The sequence below is a fragment of the Salvelinus namaycush genome, chromosome 36 (assembly GCF_016432855.1).
Source record: "Salvelinus namaycush isolate Seneca chromosome 36, SaNama_1.0, whole genome shotgun sequence".
In the NCBI taxonomy this organism is placed as follows: domain Eukaryota; kingdom Metazoa; phylum Chordata; class Actinopteri; order Salmoniformes; family Salmonidae; genus Salvelinus; species Salvelinus namaycush.
The window spans coordinates 19,052,931-19,069,357 of record NC_052342.1 but is presented as its reverse complement, the minus strand read 5'-3'; the positions used below and the strand labels follow the sequence as shown (position 1 = coordinate 19,069,357).

Genomic DNA, 16,427 nt, shown 5'->3' with positions numbered 1-16,427 from the left:
TCTCTCCCTCCCTGCTCTTCTTCTTCTCTCCCTCCCTGCTCTTCTTTGTCTCTCCCTCCCTCCTCTTCTTTCTTTTCCTCCAGATCATCCTGTTTCGGCACGTCTCCCACTTGCCCCGCGGTGGAGTCGCACGAGTCCTCTTCTTCTTCACTCATTCCCTCCATCCCTCCATCTTCCTCTCTTTCCAGAGGCAGGATCGTGAAGGTTAACCCATCTTTACTCATATTTAAGGGGACAGACAAGTTTGCCTCGTTCCGGGGGTTGTAGTTTTGTTGACCTGACTGGTTGTAGTTCTGTTGATCAGACTTAATCCGGTGCAGGTTGTTGAGTACCCCGGACGTGGTTGAGGATGTGGCGGGCTCGGAGGCTAGAAGATCGCCTTGCAGAGGACCGCCCTGGAGGTCATTGACTGAAGTGATTGAGAGTGGGTCTTTTGATTCCTGAACCACAAAGTTTGAGGCTGAATGTCCTGTTCTATATTGACCACTGCTGCCCACAACATCAGGCAAGATGGCGGCGGGTAGTTCTATTGACGAGCTATGACCATGTGACAATATAGCTTCATAGGCTGTATTAGGCTCAGTCGTTATATAAAGATTCTGATTGTTTTCATTTTCTACAGGCAAAGCTCCTGGGGGATAGTAGACATCAGTCACAGCAATAGTATTGTTTGGATAATGGTACTGTGTCTGTTGGGAAGTCTGGTTACTAGGAGTATAACTCAGGATTTGACGTTCTGAGAAAGGAAATGGGGAGGGGGAGTTCATCATCATCATCGGAAGTGGTGCATTGTGGGGGACATGATCTGCCATTGGAATAAACACAAAGGGTCCACCCTCAGGGCTGTCCTCACTGAACACAAAGTGCCTGGAATGCTGTGGAGAACACATCTGAAATGCATCCTGGCCTGCCATAGGGAGTGGGGAATAGTTTTCCGGTAGGACAAAAAACCCTTGCGGTGGTGGTGTGTTGTGGTAGTTGTAATTTTTGTGACTAACAGGTGGAAGTGGGAGAGGGAAGGCTCGGAGGTGTGGAGCGGGCATTGGGAATGGTGCATTGCGGGAGCAGTTGTTCCCAGGTTGAGGAGGAGGGCAGGGTCCTTGAAGCTGAAACAAGCCGTCCTGTGAGGTTGCTAGTCTGAAAGTTTCAGACGGTGAAGGGGTAGAAGTGGGAGAGATGAGGTAACTAACAGTACAGCCGTCCTGGGTCTGTATGAACAATGGAGGCCCATGGTCAGGTGCATTGTGGTTATCGTAGTTTGGAGTTGAACGGCTCTTACGATGAATACTGGTGGACATAGACATGCAGTGCCTCTCGAACTGTAATTCATATGATGTCATAGGTGGGCTCAGAGCTTCTCTGTGTTCTGTGAGTGATGGGGCCTGTTGTTGTGCAGTACAGCCTTCAGATGCAGTGTGGGTAGTGTAGTCCTCTGGGTAACTGCAAGTAACACTGGCAGGTACGTCTGGCATCTCCTGATCCACCTGTGAGGATAGAGGGACAGGAGACATACCAATGAAATAGGCTACATCAAAGCATTTCTTTGTTTGACTTTTATTGAGAGATAGAGCACGTTGTAACACCTGTGCCTCCTCCTGTGCTAGGAGGTCGATGGTATCGGGGTCTGAGGTGAGGAGAGAGGACAGGTACTCCAGATCCAGCACTGCTCCGACCTGTGAGGGAAACACAGAGGGGTGCTGGTATCAAAACCCCAAGTATCAACTGCTGCAACCTACAGGAAAGACAGAATTAAACTGTTGTTTGAATACTAGCTTATCATGTGTGAAAAAGAAACAATAACATCATCCACAATGGATGGAGGACCACAATGGAAAACAAGTCTATTGACTTTATTGTGTTTACATCAGAGGCTAGTGGGAGGAGCTATAGGAGGACGGGCTCATTGTATGGCAGGAATGGAATGGTACCACACATGGAAATCACATGCTTGAGTTCCATTAATTCAATTCCAGCCATTACAATGAGACAGTCCTCCTATAGCTCATCCCACCAGCCTCCTCTGGTTTATACCCTCAACAGTTTTTGGTAAATGTAGCTGTTGCCAGGTGTAACATGTTTTTTAAATTGTCAAATAAAATAAAACCAGCACATTATACTATTTCAAAGACTATTAGGAGACAAAATCCACTACTGATCTGTGTAAGAAAAGAAAAAAAGTGACATCAATTATTTTAACTGTTGTTTGTTCAAAATTCAAAAGGCACTTGCACATTTGAGCGATCTTTGATGCAGGTGCATGGTAACAGTTGAATAAGATGAGACAAAATAAGAAACCCGCACACTGCTCTTGCTAGTATCAGTTATTTATTAAGCTTTACGTATTGGAAAGGGGAAAGGGGGATATTTAGTCTGTTGTTCAACTGAATGCATTGAACTGAAATGTGTCTTCCGCATTTAATCCAACCCCAGTATCGGCCTCAAGGCCTTCGTCAGAGCTTTTGTGAGTGTTTATAATTTGCACCCTTATGTAGACATTGCTCTACCCACATCCGTTCACTGCATCGAATGGGGTTGGAGTCGAGGGAAAATGAGCAACTGTTACCAACAATGTGTGTTTCATAAGTATTCTAATAAAGTGTGTACATAAAACGTATTAAACACGTCTGTAAAACCACAATGAGGACATTACCCATCAAGTAAGTTTTCATAAATCAGTGGGTACAGCGCTAGAACAACGTCAGAGTCATCTGAAGTGGAGGCATTAATTCATGTTCACATTTATAACATGTCATACAGGCATTTCATCATTAAGACCTTTAGGAATTAATGTCTGGAGGGTGGAAATCCTAAAACATTCTCTTTTACTCAGAGTATTATTTATATAACCTCCCCTGTGTGATATCTTAACTTTCTCTATGCCACAAAATCTAAAGGTGGAAATGTAATGTTTTAGGTCATTAAAATGTACTGCGACTGGATAATTCCTGTCGTTTCTCCTAATTGAACTTTTATGTTCACTAATTCTCTGTTTGAGAGAACGAGAGGTTTTACCTACACAACACAGCCCACATGAACATTTAATCGTGTAGATAACATGGGTGGTGGAACACATAATGTCATTTATTTGGAACCGTTTTCCTGTATGTAGGTGGCTGAAATATTCACACTTCATCATATTGTTGCACTGTGCGCATCCTCTGCATTTATAGCTACCATTCAGAAGAGGGCATAAAAGTGGTTGGCTGTTGGCATGGAACAATTTGTCGCGTAAATTGCTACCTCTCCTATATACAATAAATGGTGGGTTCTTAAATTCAGCTGGAAAATCTGGGTCCGATGATAAAACATGCCAGTGTTTCTTGACCGCATCTCCCACTTTGCGCGAGTTCAAAGTATATGTGGTGGTGAACATTACGGAGTGTTCTTTAGCTCTAGTGTCTAGTGGGTATTTTTTGTAGTAGTTAATCTCGTGTTTTCCCTAACGCCAAATTAAGAGGTTCATCCACACATTGTGGAGTGTAGCTTCTTCTTAGAAACTTTTTGCACAACTTTTCTCCGATGCTTTTTCTAGACAGTCCTCGGTGGAGTGGAATATAAGGCAAAGTCTGAAAAACTGGCTCAGGGTGGAATCTGTCTCTCTGTAATATACTATTTATGTACGTTTCGTTTCTGTACTGAGTGGTAAACAGGGTTCCATTTGATTTCTCAATCCACATATCAAGGTAATGACCACGTTAGTGTCACATTCAATTGTGAATTTGAGATTGGGGTCAATGTCATTGAGTAATGCCATAAAGTCTGACAGCTCTTCTCCCGCTCCTTCCCATATGCAAAACATGTCGTCAATATATCGATACCACTTCAGGACATTATTCAAAAATTGATTTTCATTTTCATTGTTAACAAAACGTTCTTCAAACTGACCCACATAAAGGTTAGCATAACTCAGAGCGAATGTGGAGCCCATCGATGTTCCATTCGTTTGGAGGTAGTATTCATCATGAACCTAAAATAGTTATACGTCAAAACATATTCAACCAGCTCTAGAATAAAGTTTGTTGGTGGATATTCGTTAGTATCTCTGTCTCTCAAATAGTGAGCTAGTGCTGCCAGCCCCCCCGTGTGGGGAATGCTAGTATATAGACTCTTGACATCTAATGTGACCAAAATACTGTCTTCTGTTAATCCCGTTATTGGTGAAATCTTATTTATGAAGTCTGTAGAGTCTTTCACATATGATGGCAATGCTTGCACATGAGATTTAATTAAAAGAGTCAACAAAGTTCAGCAATGACTCTAACATTGGGCTTATTCCTGCAACCACTGGTCTGCCTGGATAAATCCCTAATTTAGTCAAAATGTACAGGCATGGAAGTATGGCACATTTGTAGCAAAGCTATTCATATTCAGGTTATGAGATAAGGTGGTTTAATCGGGCTCCAGAATAGAGCTAATGTCCCTTTGGAACACCTGTGTGGGATCAACACTCAGTTTTCTATAGAAACGTTCATTGCTGAGTTGTCTCTGAATATCTTTCATAGTCTAAAACAACCACAGCACCGCCCTTGTCTCCAGGTTTGATAACCAAACATGTTCTTCTGTCCTGGTCAGGTTCTTCTGAATGTGGTTTGTTTGTCTCGTATATACTGACATGGCTTCTTGTTCCACTAACCTACAATAGGTATTAATCGAGGAGTTGTTAACCATAGGACAGAATTTGCTTTTGGGCATAAAATGGGTACCAGTTCTTCGTTGGGTTTCTAGGCCAGAAATAGTGTTTTGGGAAAACACATGTTTAAGTTTAATTTTGCGAAAGAATTTAAACAGATCAACTTTCGTATCAAATGGTTTGTCTGTACATGTAGGTGCAAAAGAGACGCCCTTAGATAAGACTTTTTTAATACGTTTTATGTACACACTTTATTAGAATACTTATGAAATGCACATTGTTATATTTGGTAACAATTGCTTATTTTCCCTTGACTCCAACCCAATTCGGTGCATTGAACGGATGTGGGTGGAGCAATGTCTACATAAGGTTGCAAATTACAAACACTCACAAAAGCTCTGACGAAGGCCTTGAGGCCAATATGTAAAGCTTAATAGAGAGCAGGGATACCAGCAAGAGCAGTGTGCAGGTTTCTTATTTTTTCTCAACTGTTGTTCGTTACCTTCAAAATCCATCATCAAACTATACGATTTATAAGACTGAAAAGACAGAATCCACCAGGAAATGCTTATGATTGTAAGAAAAATATACATCACATCAATTCCTTTGTCTGTTCATTACCTTAGTGACAAACTCCTTCTGACTGCACAGCTCATTTAGGTACTCTGTGAACGAGCCTTCCCCATCTCCTCCTCCCTCATCATTATTTTTCTCATCCCCCTCTTCCTCTTGATTTCTGACCTCTAACCTCTCCCTGACCCCAGTGGGGTCAATAAGGAGGGCCTCCATGGCTGCCGTGTACTCCCCGAGGGCACGTTCCTCCAGGACCTTAAGGAAAGAAACCAAATTGTTTGCCTTTGTTTAACTTTCTACACGGCCATGCCAACTCAAAGTTTAACTGCAACTAAAGCATCTGACAAGAGTGACTGGGTCATTTTGGGACAGTGTCTATATCCTACAAGTTTAGCTTCCAGTAACTTTGTCAATACCTTGATGTCCACTTTCCCTAGTTGGCGACCACGGGACACTCTAGGACCACTGCCACTCTTAGTGGCCCTCTGAGTTTTGTCTTTGGCTTGGTTAACTCTGGTGTTGCATTTGGTTTCTGTCTCTTTGGTTGACGTGGTGGCACTGCTCTTCCCTGTGTAACCTGCTGAGGGGGGAGAGAGAGAGAGAGAAATAGGGAGAGAGAGAGAGAGATCATCATAAAGTTTCCACACCATGTGGCTTTATTCATTGATACAAATTATTAATTCACTTTTTGGTTAATCACTTTAACTATATAATTAACTATACACTACCGGTCAAACATTTTAGAACACCTACTCATTCAAGGGTTTTTCTTAATTTCTTTAATGTTCTACATTGTATAATAATAGTAAAGACATCAAAAGTATGAAATAATACATATGGGATCATGTAGTGACCAAAAAAGAGTTAAACAAATCTAAATATATTTTATATTTGAGATTTTTCAAATAGCCACCCTTTGCCTTGATGACAGCTTTGCACACTCTTGGCATTCTCTCAACCAGCTGCATGAGGTAGTCACCTGGAATTTTTTTATTTTATTTTTATTTCACCTTTATTTAACCAGGTAGGCAAATTGAGAACACGTTCTCATTTACAATTGCGACCTGGCCAAGATAAAGCAAAGCAGTTCGACACATACAACAACACATAGTTACACATGGAGTAAAACAAACATACAGTCAATAATACAGTGAAAAATAAGTCTATATACAATGTGAGCAAGTGAGGTGAGATAAGGGAGGTAAAGGCAAAAAAAGGCCATGGTGGCGAAGTAAATACAATATAGCAAGTAAAAAACACTGGAATGGTTGGTTTGCAGTGGAAGAAAGTGCAAAGTAGAGATAGAAATAATGGGGTGCAAAGGAGCAAAATAAATAAATAAATACAGTAGGTAAAGAGGTAGTTGTTTGGGCTGAATTATAGATGGGCTATGTACAGGTACAGTAATCTATGAGCTGCGCTGACAGCTGGTGCTTAAAGCTAGTGAGGGAGATAAGTGTTTCCAGTTTCAGAGATTTTTGTAGTTCGTTCCAGTCATTGGCAGCAGAGAACTGGAAGGAGAGGCGACCAAAGGAAGAATTGGTTTTGGGGGTGACCAGAGAGATATACCCGCTGGAACGCGTGCTACAGGTAGGTGCTGCTATGGTGACCAGCGAGCTGAGATAAGGGGGGACTTAACCTAGCAGGGTTTTGTAGATGACCTGGAGCCAGTGGGTTTGGCGACGAGTATGAAGCGAGGGCCAGCCAACGAGAGTGTACAGGTCGCAGTGGTGGGTAGTATATGGGGCTTTGGTGACAAAACGGATGGCACTGTGATAGACTGCATCCAATTTATTGAGTAGGGTTTTGGAGGCTATTTTGTAAATGACATCACCGAAGTCGAGGATTGGTAGGATGGTCAGTTTTACAAGGGTATGTTTGGCAGCATGAGTGAAGGATGCTTTGTTGCGGAATAGGAAGCCAATTCTAGATTTAACTTTGGATTGGAGATGTTTGATGTGAGTCTGGAAGGAGAGTTTACAGTCTAACCAGACACCTAGGTATTTGTAGTTGTCCACATATTCTAAGTCAGAACCGTCCAGAGTAGTGATGTTGGACAGGCGGGCAGGTGCAGGCAGCGATCGGTTGAAGAGCATGCATTTAGTTTTACTTGTATTTAAGAGCAATTGGAGGCCACGGAAGGAGAGTTGTATGGCATTGAAGCCCGCCTGGAGGGTTGTTAACACAGTGTCAAAAGAAGGGCCAGAAGTATACAGAATAGTGTCGTCTGCGTAGAGGTGGATCAGAGACTCACCAGCAGCAAGAGCGACATCATTGATGTATACAGAGAAGAGAGTCGGTCCAAGAATTGAACCCTGTGGCACCCCCATAGAGACTGCCAGAGGTCCGGACAACAGACCCTCCGATTTGACACACTGAACTCGATCAGAGAAGTAGTTGGTGAACCAGGCGAGGCAATCATTAGAGAAACCAAGGCTGTCGAGTCTGCCGATGAGGATGTGGTGATTGACAGAGTCAAAAGCCTTGGCCAGGTCAATGAATACGGCTGCACAGTATTGTTTCCTATCGATGGCGGTTAAGATATCGTTTATGACCTTGAGCGTGGCTGAGGTGCACCCATGACCAGCTCTGAAACCAGATTGCATAGCGGAGAAGGTATGGTGGGATTCGAAATGGTCGGTAATCTGTTTGTTGACTTGGCTTTCGAAGACCTTAGAAAGGCAGGGTAGGATAGATATAGGTCTGTAGCTGTTTGGGTCAAGAGTGTCCCCCCCTTTGAAGAGGGGGATAACCGCAGCTGCTTTCCAATCTTTGGGAATCTCAGACGACACGAAAGAGAGGTTGAAAAGGCTAGTAATAGGGGTGGCAACAATTTCAGCAGATAGTTTTAGAAAGAAAGGGTCCAGATTATCTAGCCCGGCTGATTTGTAAGGGTCCAGATTTTGCAGCTCTTTCAGAACATCAGCTGACTGTATTTGGGACAAAGAGAAATGGGGAAGGCGTGGGCGAGTAGCAGAGGGGAGGGCAGTGCTGTTGACCGGGGTAGGGGTAGCCAGGTGAATGCATTTCAATAAACAGGTGTGCCTTCTTAAAAGTTCATTTGTGGAATTTCTTTCCTTCTTAATGCGTTTCAGCCCATCAGAAGATAATTTGGTAAAAAACCAAGTCCATATTATGGCAAAAAAAGCTCAAATAAGCAAAGAGAAATGACAGTCCATCATTACTTTAAGACATGAAGGTTAGTCAATCCGGAAAATGTTGTGAAATTGCTGGTGACCTATTGTGACCTCTCAGTGGTAGTTAGCATGCAGGAATCCTGACCTTTCAACTCAGCCTGGGCTCCACTCTGACCTGTCCCTGACGGTGACCTTTGTATGACCTTTGACCTTTCCTTAGCTGTCACCTCCTCCACCTCAAGCTCCACGAATCTAGAGTTGATCAAGCACACACACACATGCACGCGCACACACACACACACACAAGCACACACACAAGACACCTCAAATGACACCCTATTCCCCAACATACTTTAACGTGATCAAAACGTATGTGCACTACTATATTGGTAAAATATTATGAGAAACAACCAGAAACTGAGCATCAATGACCAGGTCGCCCAATTCTCACGTTTCGCATGCATAGTGTCCTAATTTTGACTGGGCCAATAGGGCTCTGGTCAAAAGAAGTGTATAGTATATACTACCACTTTATAGGATATAGGGTGCCATTTAGGATGCAGACATGGCATTTAGGGCCACTAACAGCATGTTTTGACAAGCTATGTGAAAAGTGTCTGTAATCTAATTACATTCAGAGATACTAGAGAGAGAGGAGCTGATCGAGGGAGGAGCTGATCGAGGAGCTGATCGCAGACGACAGGAAACAGGGGGGGTAGAACACGCCCTCTTTCACATCGACTGGGCTGCAGTGGAGCGGGTTGAGAGCTTCAAGTTCCTCGTGTCCAAATCACAAAGGACTTAACATGTTCCACACGCGCACAGTTGTGAAGAAGGCGTGACAGCGCCTCTACCCCCTCAGGAGGTTGAAAAGGTTTGGCATGGGCCCTCAAATCCTCAAAGTTTTACAGCTGCACCACTGATAGTATCTTGACTGGCTGCATCACTGCTTGGTATGAAAACAGCACCGCCCTCGATTGCATGGCGCTATAGAGGCTGGTGCGAACAGTCCAGTACATCACTGGGTGCTGAGCTCCCTGCCATCCAAGACCTCTATATCAGGCGGTGTGAAAGGGAGGCCAAGAAAGACTCCAGCCACTCAAGTCATAGACTGTTCTCTCTGCTTCTGCACGGCAAGCAGTACATCAAGTCTGACACCAACAGGCTCCTGAACAGCTTCTATCCCCAAGCCATAAGACTGCTAAATATCTAACAAAATGACTACATGGACTATCTGAGTTGACCCTTGTATTTACATTTTTCTTTGCACACTCACAGGACTCTACACACACACACACACACACGCACACATGCAATTTGCTCACACACACAACATTCACACACATTTTTACTGACTCTACACACACACACACACACACACTCACATACAATCATCATATACGCTGCTGTTACTGTTTATCATATATCCTGATGCCTAGTCACCTTACCCCTATACATTTCTCCCTCTGTCACTCCAGTATCCCTGCACATTGTAAATATGGTACTGGAACAGACCCAGTATATATATATATATACATAATGAAAAAATATATAAATGCAGCATGTAGGCTGTATCACATCAGGCCGTGATTGGGAGTCCCATAGGGCGGTGCACAATTGGTCCAGCGTCGTCCGGGTTTGGCCGGTGTAGGCCGTCATTGTAAATAAGAATTTGTTCTTAACTGACATTCCTAGTTAAATAAAGGTTAAATAAAATAAAATAAATGTAAAGTGTTGGCCCCATGTTTCATGAGCTGAAATAAAATAACCCAGGAATGTTCTATACGCACAGATCAGATTCTGTGCAAACAATTTTATATCCCTGTTAGTGAGCATTTCTCCTTTCCCAAGATAATCCATCCACCTGACAGGTGTGGCATATCAAGAAGCTGATCATGATCATTACACGTCTGACACCAGCCACCCGGACAGCTGATGAAACTGAGGAGTATTTCTGTCTGTAATAAAGCCCTTTTGTGGGGAAAAAACTCGTTTTGATTGGCTAGGCCTGGCTCCCCAGTGGTTGGGCCTTGCTCCCAAGTGGTTAGGCCTATGCCCTCCCAGGCCCACCCATGGCTGCGCCCCTGCCCAGTCATGTGAAATCCATAGATTAGGGCCTGATGCATTTATTTCAATTGACTGGTTTCCTCATATGAACTGTAACTCAGTAAAATCTTTGAAATTGTTGCATGTTGTGTTTAGATTTTTGTTCAGTATAGCTTAAATACTTCTTGTGTTCTTATTTTTTTTCTCATGTGTTTTTGTTCTACCTTGTGTTATTTTTAGTACTACATTGATATTGATTACTGCATTGTGGGTTTAGAACTTGCAAGAAAGGCATTTCACTGCACTTGTGCATGTGACATTAAGACTTGAAACTACTAATGTAAATTGAATCTAAATTGATAAACTCTTTCCACATGATTCATATCTTTATATCTTCAGTAGGGTATCTTTGTTAGTAGCCTTAAATGTAATTCCACAATGATGCAGTTACCCACTTATTTGATCATCTAATCAAACATTCCATCTTTTATGAGGAGAACATTCTGTTGACGTTAACACGAAAAGCACATTTAAAGGAGCAATCTGGGGGATGGAATCAATGGCAATATAAGTATAAAAATGGATGAACCAATCCCAGATTGCTCTTTAGGTGCAGAGCTATGGGAGTTACAAAACTGTACAAATTGTGAGGGTAATAATTGGATGGCATGTCAGTGTTAACATTTCTTTCAAAAGTTTCTTTCAAAAGTTGACATGCACACACGCACCACACACACACACTGTGGACTCACTTCTGGGCCAAGTGGTAGTACTCCATACGGTCGTAGTTGGAGAGCTTCCTCCATTCTGCCACTGCTACACTGATGCCCTGGGTGAAGAGGAGCGAGGGGTACTGGAGACAGAGGGAACGAATCACTGGACTGAAGAGACACACACACACAAGGTTAGGGGTATCACGGTCAATAACTATGTAGCCAAAACTGTAACAAAACCCTCTACAACTCTCACTCACAGGTCCTCTACTCAGAGACTTTTCGTTTTCAAGTTTTAATGTCACATGCACAAGTACAGTGAAATGTCTTTCCTGCTAACTCAAAACCCTACAATGCAGTAATCAATAACAGTGTAATACTATTAATAACAAGGTAGAACAAAAACACAAGATATAAAAATATGAAGAACACAAGAAGTTAGTAAGCATACTATATACAGGGTCAGTTCCAATACCATATTTATTGATAATGTGCAGGAATACTGGAGTGATGGAGGTAGATATGTATTGGGGTAAGGTGACTAGGCAACAGGATATAAGATTAACAGAGTAACAGCAGCATGTATGTGAGTAGGTGTGCGTGTGTGTAGAGTCAGTATAAATGCATATTATGTGTGAGTGAGCAGATGATGGTGTGAGTGTTTGTGTGTGTGTTGGAGTGACACTGTGTGTGTGAGTGTGTAGGGCCCTGTGAGTCTGCATAGTGACAGTGCAAATATTTAAATAAAAGGTCAATAAGATACAAGGTTTCTATTTATATTCAGTTATTACATGGTAATAAAGACTGTATTACCAAAACAATACACAGCACCAAGTCACTGAGCAAGAGTTTACATAAAAACTAGCTAAACAAGAATAGTTAAGGGAAAGGGGGATGGAAAGTGCCCTATAGAGTGCACTCCTTTTGTCCAGGGCTCTATGAAAAATAGTGCACTACATAGGGAAAAGGGTGCCATTTCAGACGCTACCCCAAAACTCACATGAAGAAGCAGGCCAGGGCCTCTGCGTCAGGTCCACTGTCGGGGTAGATTTTGCTGGCCATGTCCCGGAGGTTCTGCCACCACCTGTAGTTCTCAAACATCCCCCGGGAGGAGAAGCCCTCGCTGCGACACCAGTCCTGGGGAGGTGGGGGCTGGCTGGGGATAGAACCAGGGATGATGGAACCAGCCATCCCAGGGAGAGGACCGGGTAAGCATGGGCTGAGCTGGAAGTGCGGTGGTGGTTGGAGGTGGTTAGGGCGTAGCTGGGGGGCTAGTGAGAGGAAATTAGTCCTCGGTTGGTGGGTCAGTGAGGGGCGATTAGGGCCTGGTTGAGGGCAGTTATGGTTAATCTGGGGGTGATATGAAGGAAAGTCTGGTGGGAGATCCAGAGGAGGGCAGCTAGGGATAAGGATTGAGTGACAGATCATCGGACATGGGCCATTCGATATGGATGGAGACTGCTGAGGCCGTATGGGTGAATATGTTGGTGATTGTATGGGTGGAAAGTATGGGAGAGACTGAGACTGTGGTTGGAGACATCGCAGGTGGGAGCCTTCAATGATTCTGTCCCTCCCCTGTGAGTCAGACTGCAGAGTCTCTACACCTGGTTCTTGTCGGATGTATGCTGCTGGATACAATATAGCCAGAGAAGAGAGACCGGGCTCAGTCTTGACAGTCAGTGAGACTGGGGCTGGCTGTTTTGGCTGTAGGCCTGTCTGTGCTGGGTCGGATTTATGAGATGGCACCGGCTCAAATTCCTGGGAGTCTAGGTGAGGGAGAGGATCATTAGCCTGTATCTGGACCAGATCAGGACATTTTTCTATCTCTAACTGAAGTGGCTCCGAGGCAGGCATGGGATTTTCAGATCGCATCCCATTGCACAAGTCTGGTTGTCCAACACATGACACTGAACATGATACAGCTGGAGAGGCCAGGTCAACCTCCGATTCAGACATAGAGGTCAATGCTGTGGCCGGCTGCTCTGATGGTATCTCGGCTGGGTCGGGCTCTCCTTGTAGCTCAGGCGGTGTCTCTGTTGTAGATCTTGGGTTTTCTGAGTCTGTGTCAGGGCTTGGGTCTGGCCCCAACTTCAGCGTAGCCTCTAGCTCTCTGGAATCTATGTGAGGATGAGGAGTAGGCCTGGGCATAGACGCCAGCTCATTCCTGCGAGGGTCTGGTCCCTCGTCTATCTGAGGTGGTTCTGAAGCAGATATGGGATCCTCAGAGCCCCTCATGTCACATGGGTCTAGTTGTGGTACTAGACACAGTGCTGTCTCTGACACAGTTGGAAAGGGGAGATCAGTCAGCAGGATCAAACCTGGGACTGGATCTCGCTGCTCTGATGGTTTCTGTGCTGAGTCGAATTTCTCTTGTGTCTGACATGGAACTGAGTCAGAGTTTGTGTTTTCAGGGTCCACCTCAGTGTCTGGGGCTGTCTCCAGCTTCAGAACTGACTCTGATTCTTCAGGGTCTATGTCAGGAAGTGGAGAAATAGACACCGTCTGTGCAGGGTGTGATTCCCATAGTATCTGAGGTGGTGGCTCTGACTCAGACATGGGCCTTTCCGAGTCCACCCTACAGTCTGGGTTTGCTCGCTGTGCCGTTACAGACTTTGATTCATCCGTGTCTGTATGAGGAAGAGGAGTTGGTATGGATGCTGTCTCTGTATCGCCAAGGTCCATGGGAGATGATGTTCCTTCTCCTTCCTCCTGGGGTAAAGAAGTGGGTTGTGGGGTTGTTTCAAAAGTGGATCGGTCTAGAATTTGAATTTCTTCACCTGACAAAACATACAGTATTTGATTTCATGCTAAACTTACTGTAGCTTTGGGAGTTTCTGTTTAGTGAGAGTCAGTGAGCGTCTCAATCTCTCCCTGAAATAGGACTATTACAACTAGTCTAGCTCAGGGATGGTAACTTTGATGGGATTGGGGCCACAAAAATACAGAACTCTTTATGATTGGTTGCAGCAGCTAGTGGGTCTGTGAACCCACATCCATGAGCAAAACAATTACTAGTTTATGCCATGGGGCGGAGAGAAGTATTGCTATTTTATAAATTAATTTCCTGCAATTCTACTCATTTTGCCATTTGCAGTTTTACAGCTAATTTCCTGCAATTCTACACATTTTGCCATAGAGTGGAGGCAAATGATTGCAGTTTTTAATATGATAACTGATGATCAATGGGCCCCTTGGTCGGTAATTCGACCATGCTTACTAGGTTACAAGTGTAGATAGCTGATTGGTAGCTTGAATAATTTACCAATCTAAAAAATGCTGAAATGGGCTAATTGAGTGACTGCTAATGGGCAACCAAATTTCTAAATTGCACCTTGTGTATTCTATTATTCTAACTAGCAACATTAAATTGAGACCCCGACTGAGTCGTCGTCGTCCCAGTCCCCACGGTTGGACGACACCCCGAGTCGTATCCCCCCCACCCCGGACATCACTGATCTAGCTGCATCGAAAACAACTATGTAAACTATGTAATAAAGCTAACTTTGTAAGTGTCATAAACTATCACAGACAGGCTGCCTCTTATGATTGAGACTGGCGAATCTGATGTATTTAAAGCCAGCATAATAGGGAAAATACATTGATATCCCACTGTGTAATTTGATTAAATATCAGAAAAACTTGAGAAGCCTAATGATACCGTGGCTATTCGGTCATGTTGTCAAATAATTTATATATATTAAAAAAACTCACCTGTTATGGCATTTGTTTTGGACGATGTTTTGCAATCTGTGCGCACACGCAAATTATAATTTTGCATTTTTCGTTCATTCTGTTTCGAAAATAAACATTTCGAGTTCTGATTCTAACTCAGATAGTTACGATGATCAAACGTTCTGGGGACAAACAAACGAATATATAAACAGAACATGATAATAATGTTGTACAGACTGTGTTTATAAAATATTATAATACGAAAACTCTTTCAAGTATGAGGACTGCAAATAAAACTCATTTTCCCGATTTGCTTTGCGGAAGAGCTATCCTTTTGCTTACGGATATCCGCTTTTTAGTTTCTACCAAGGAGAAAAAAGTTGCACGTGGAGCGCAGGAACGTTATAGATACATTTTCTGTAAAATAAAAGTGAAAAAGTCCACTTTGGTCGGTGCAGTAAATTTGTTTATAACTTAAAAAGCACAAGTTATTTACCACGATGTTCCTGCAATTCTATTTGAACGAGAATGGGGAGAGAGTTTACACACTGAAGGTATGTTAGCAAGCTAAAGTTACTTTTTATTTATTTTATTTAACTACTGTACTGTAACGTTTAGCAGTATTCAATGTGGAATAGAATCGTGTCTGCTCTATACACATTAGCTACATATTTTCAGTATTTTAATGCATTTTTCACGGAATGTGTTATTACATTGTGTGTAAGTTAGGACTTTACATGGTGTTATTGTAGCTAGGTCCTGATTTAACTAGCTAGTTAGCTAACGTTAGTGTTTATGTCCTACTTAGATGGCACGTCAACTAATTATGCAATTCATAAGCTTCTCAAAGGATTGGTCCAGGTATCCAAACAATTTATTTTTCTGACCCTACAACTTGTATGTAGAAAATGGGCCTGTCCAACACTATAACATCCTAGCTATGTGACAAGTTATACAAGCTACTTGTTCATTCTATCTGTTTTCTTCTCTCCCCTCTTTCCTCACGTTCTCCCATGGCGTGGCTCAACAGAAGGTGGATCTATTGGGCCAGCCCACCAGCTCTGCCCATCCTGCCCGCTTCTCGCCTGATGACAAGTTCTCCAGGCATCGGGTGACCCTGAAGAAACGCTTCGGCCTCCTCCTGACCCAACAGCCCAGACCCATCCTGTGATTGGAGCATGGAACACTTTCCCAATAACTTATGGCTGACCCAAACCGTAGGCCCACTGCGTTGGCTTGGATAAAAACAAATCACATTGTCCTTTCCAGCTTGCTGTGATATGTAACCAGTACAGCTCAGCTTTGTCCTGTATGTGTGAATCAGGCTTTGATTTACAATCAATTGATTTGAAAGAGGCTCGCTCCTCCCATTGTTTGACAGACATGGGCCAAAGGGGTGCAGATGGCTATTGTTTGTTGACATCTGTTTAGGATGTATGCCTTGGAGCTAGCCTGAGATATCTGCTGTTTGATCTGCTAGAATGTATTTTTAAATTTAGTTTGTTTTATTTCTGTCTTGTTTACGGAACACTTCTAATTTTGGACATCAAATTCTGCATTGTGATTCTCTTGTAATCTGTAATATTGTCAATATGTTCTAAAGATGTTTTGGAGATGGAGAATAAATGAAATGTGGAAAGTACATTGAGTTCTACT

General features: G+C 43.2%; 1 protein-coding gene across 1 annotated transcript; it reads left to right on the top strand.

Annotated features, from left to right (window-relative positions):
• The first annotated feature begins 15,118 nt into the window (after window positions 1-15,118).
• On the top strand, window positions 15,119-16,415 carry LOC120030374 (H/ACA ribonucleoprotein complex subunit 3-like). The gene is made up of 2 exons (XM_038975762.1): window positions 15,119-15,325; window positions 15,802-16,415. Exons 1-2 carry the CDS (start codon window positions 15,272-15,274, stop codon window positions 15,940-15,942), a joined length of 195 nt encoding a protein of 64 aa, XP_038831690.1. The 5' UTR covers window positions 15,119-15,271; the 3' UTR covers window positions 15,943-16,415.
• Window positions 16,416-16,427: the final 12 nt, after the last annotated feature.

What these genes read in the sequence shown, in the direction of transcription:
- LOC120030374 (XM_038975762.1), top strand. Translation starts at nt 15,272, where the DNA reads ATGTTCCTGCAATTCTATTTGAACGAGAATGGGGAGAGAGTTTACACA. An exon ending in AGAGAGTTTACACACTGAAG is followed by an intron (nt 15,326 to 15,801) that starts GTATGTTAGCAA and finishes GTGGCTCAACAG; the next exon opens with AAGGTGGATCTATTGGGCCA.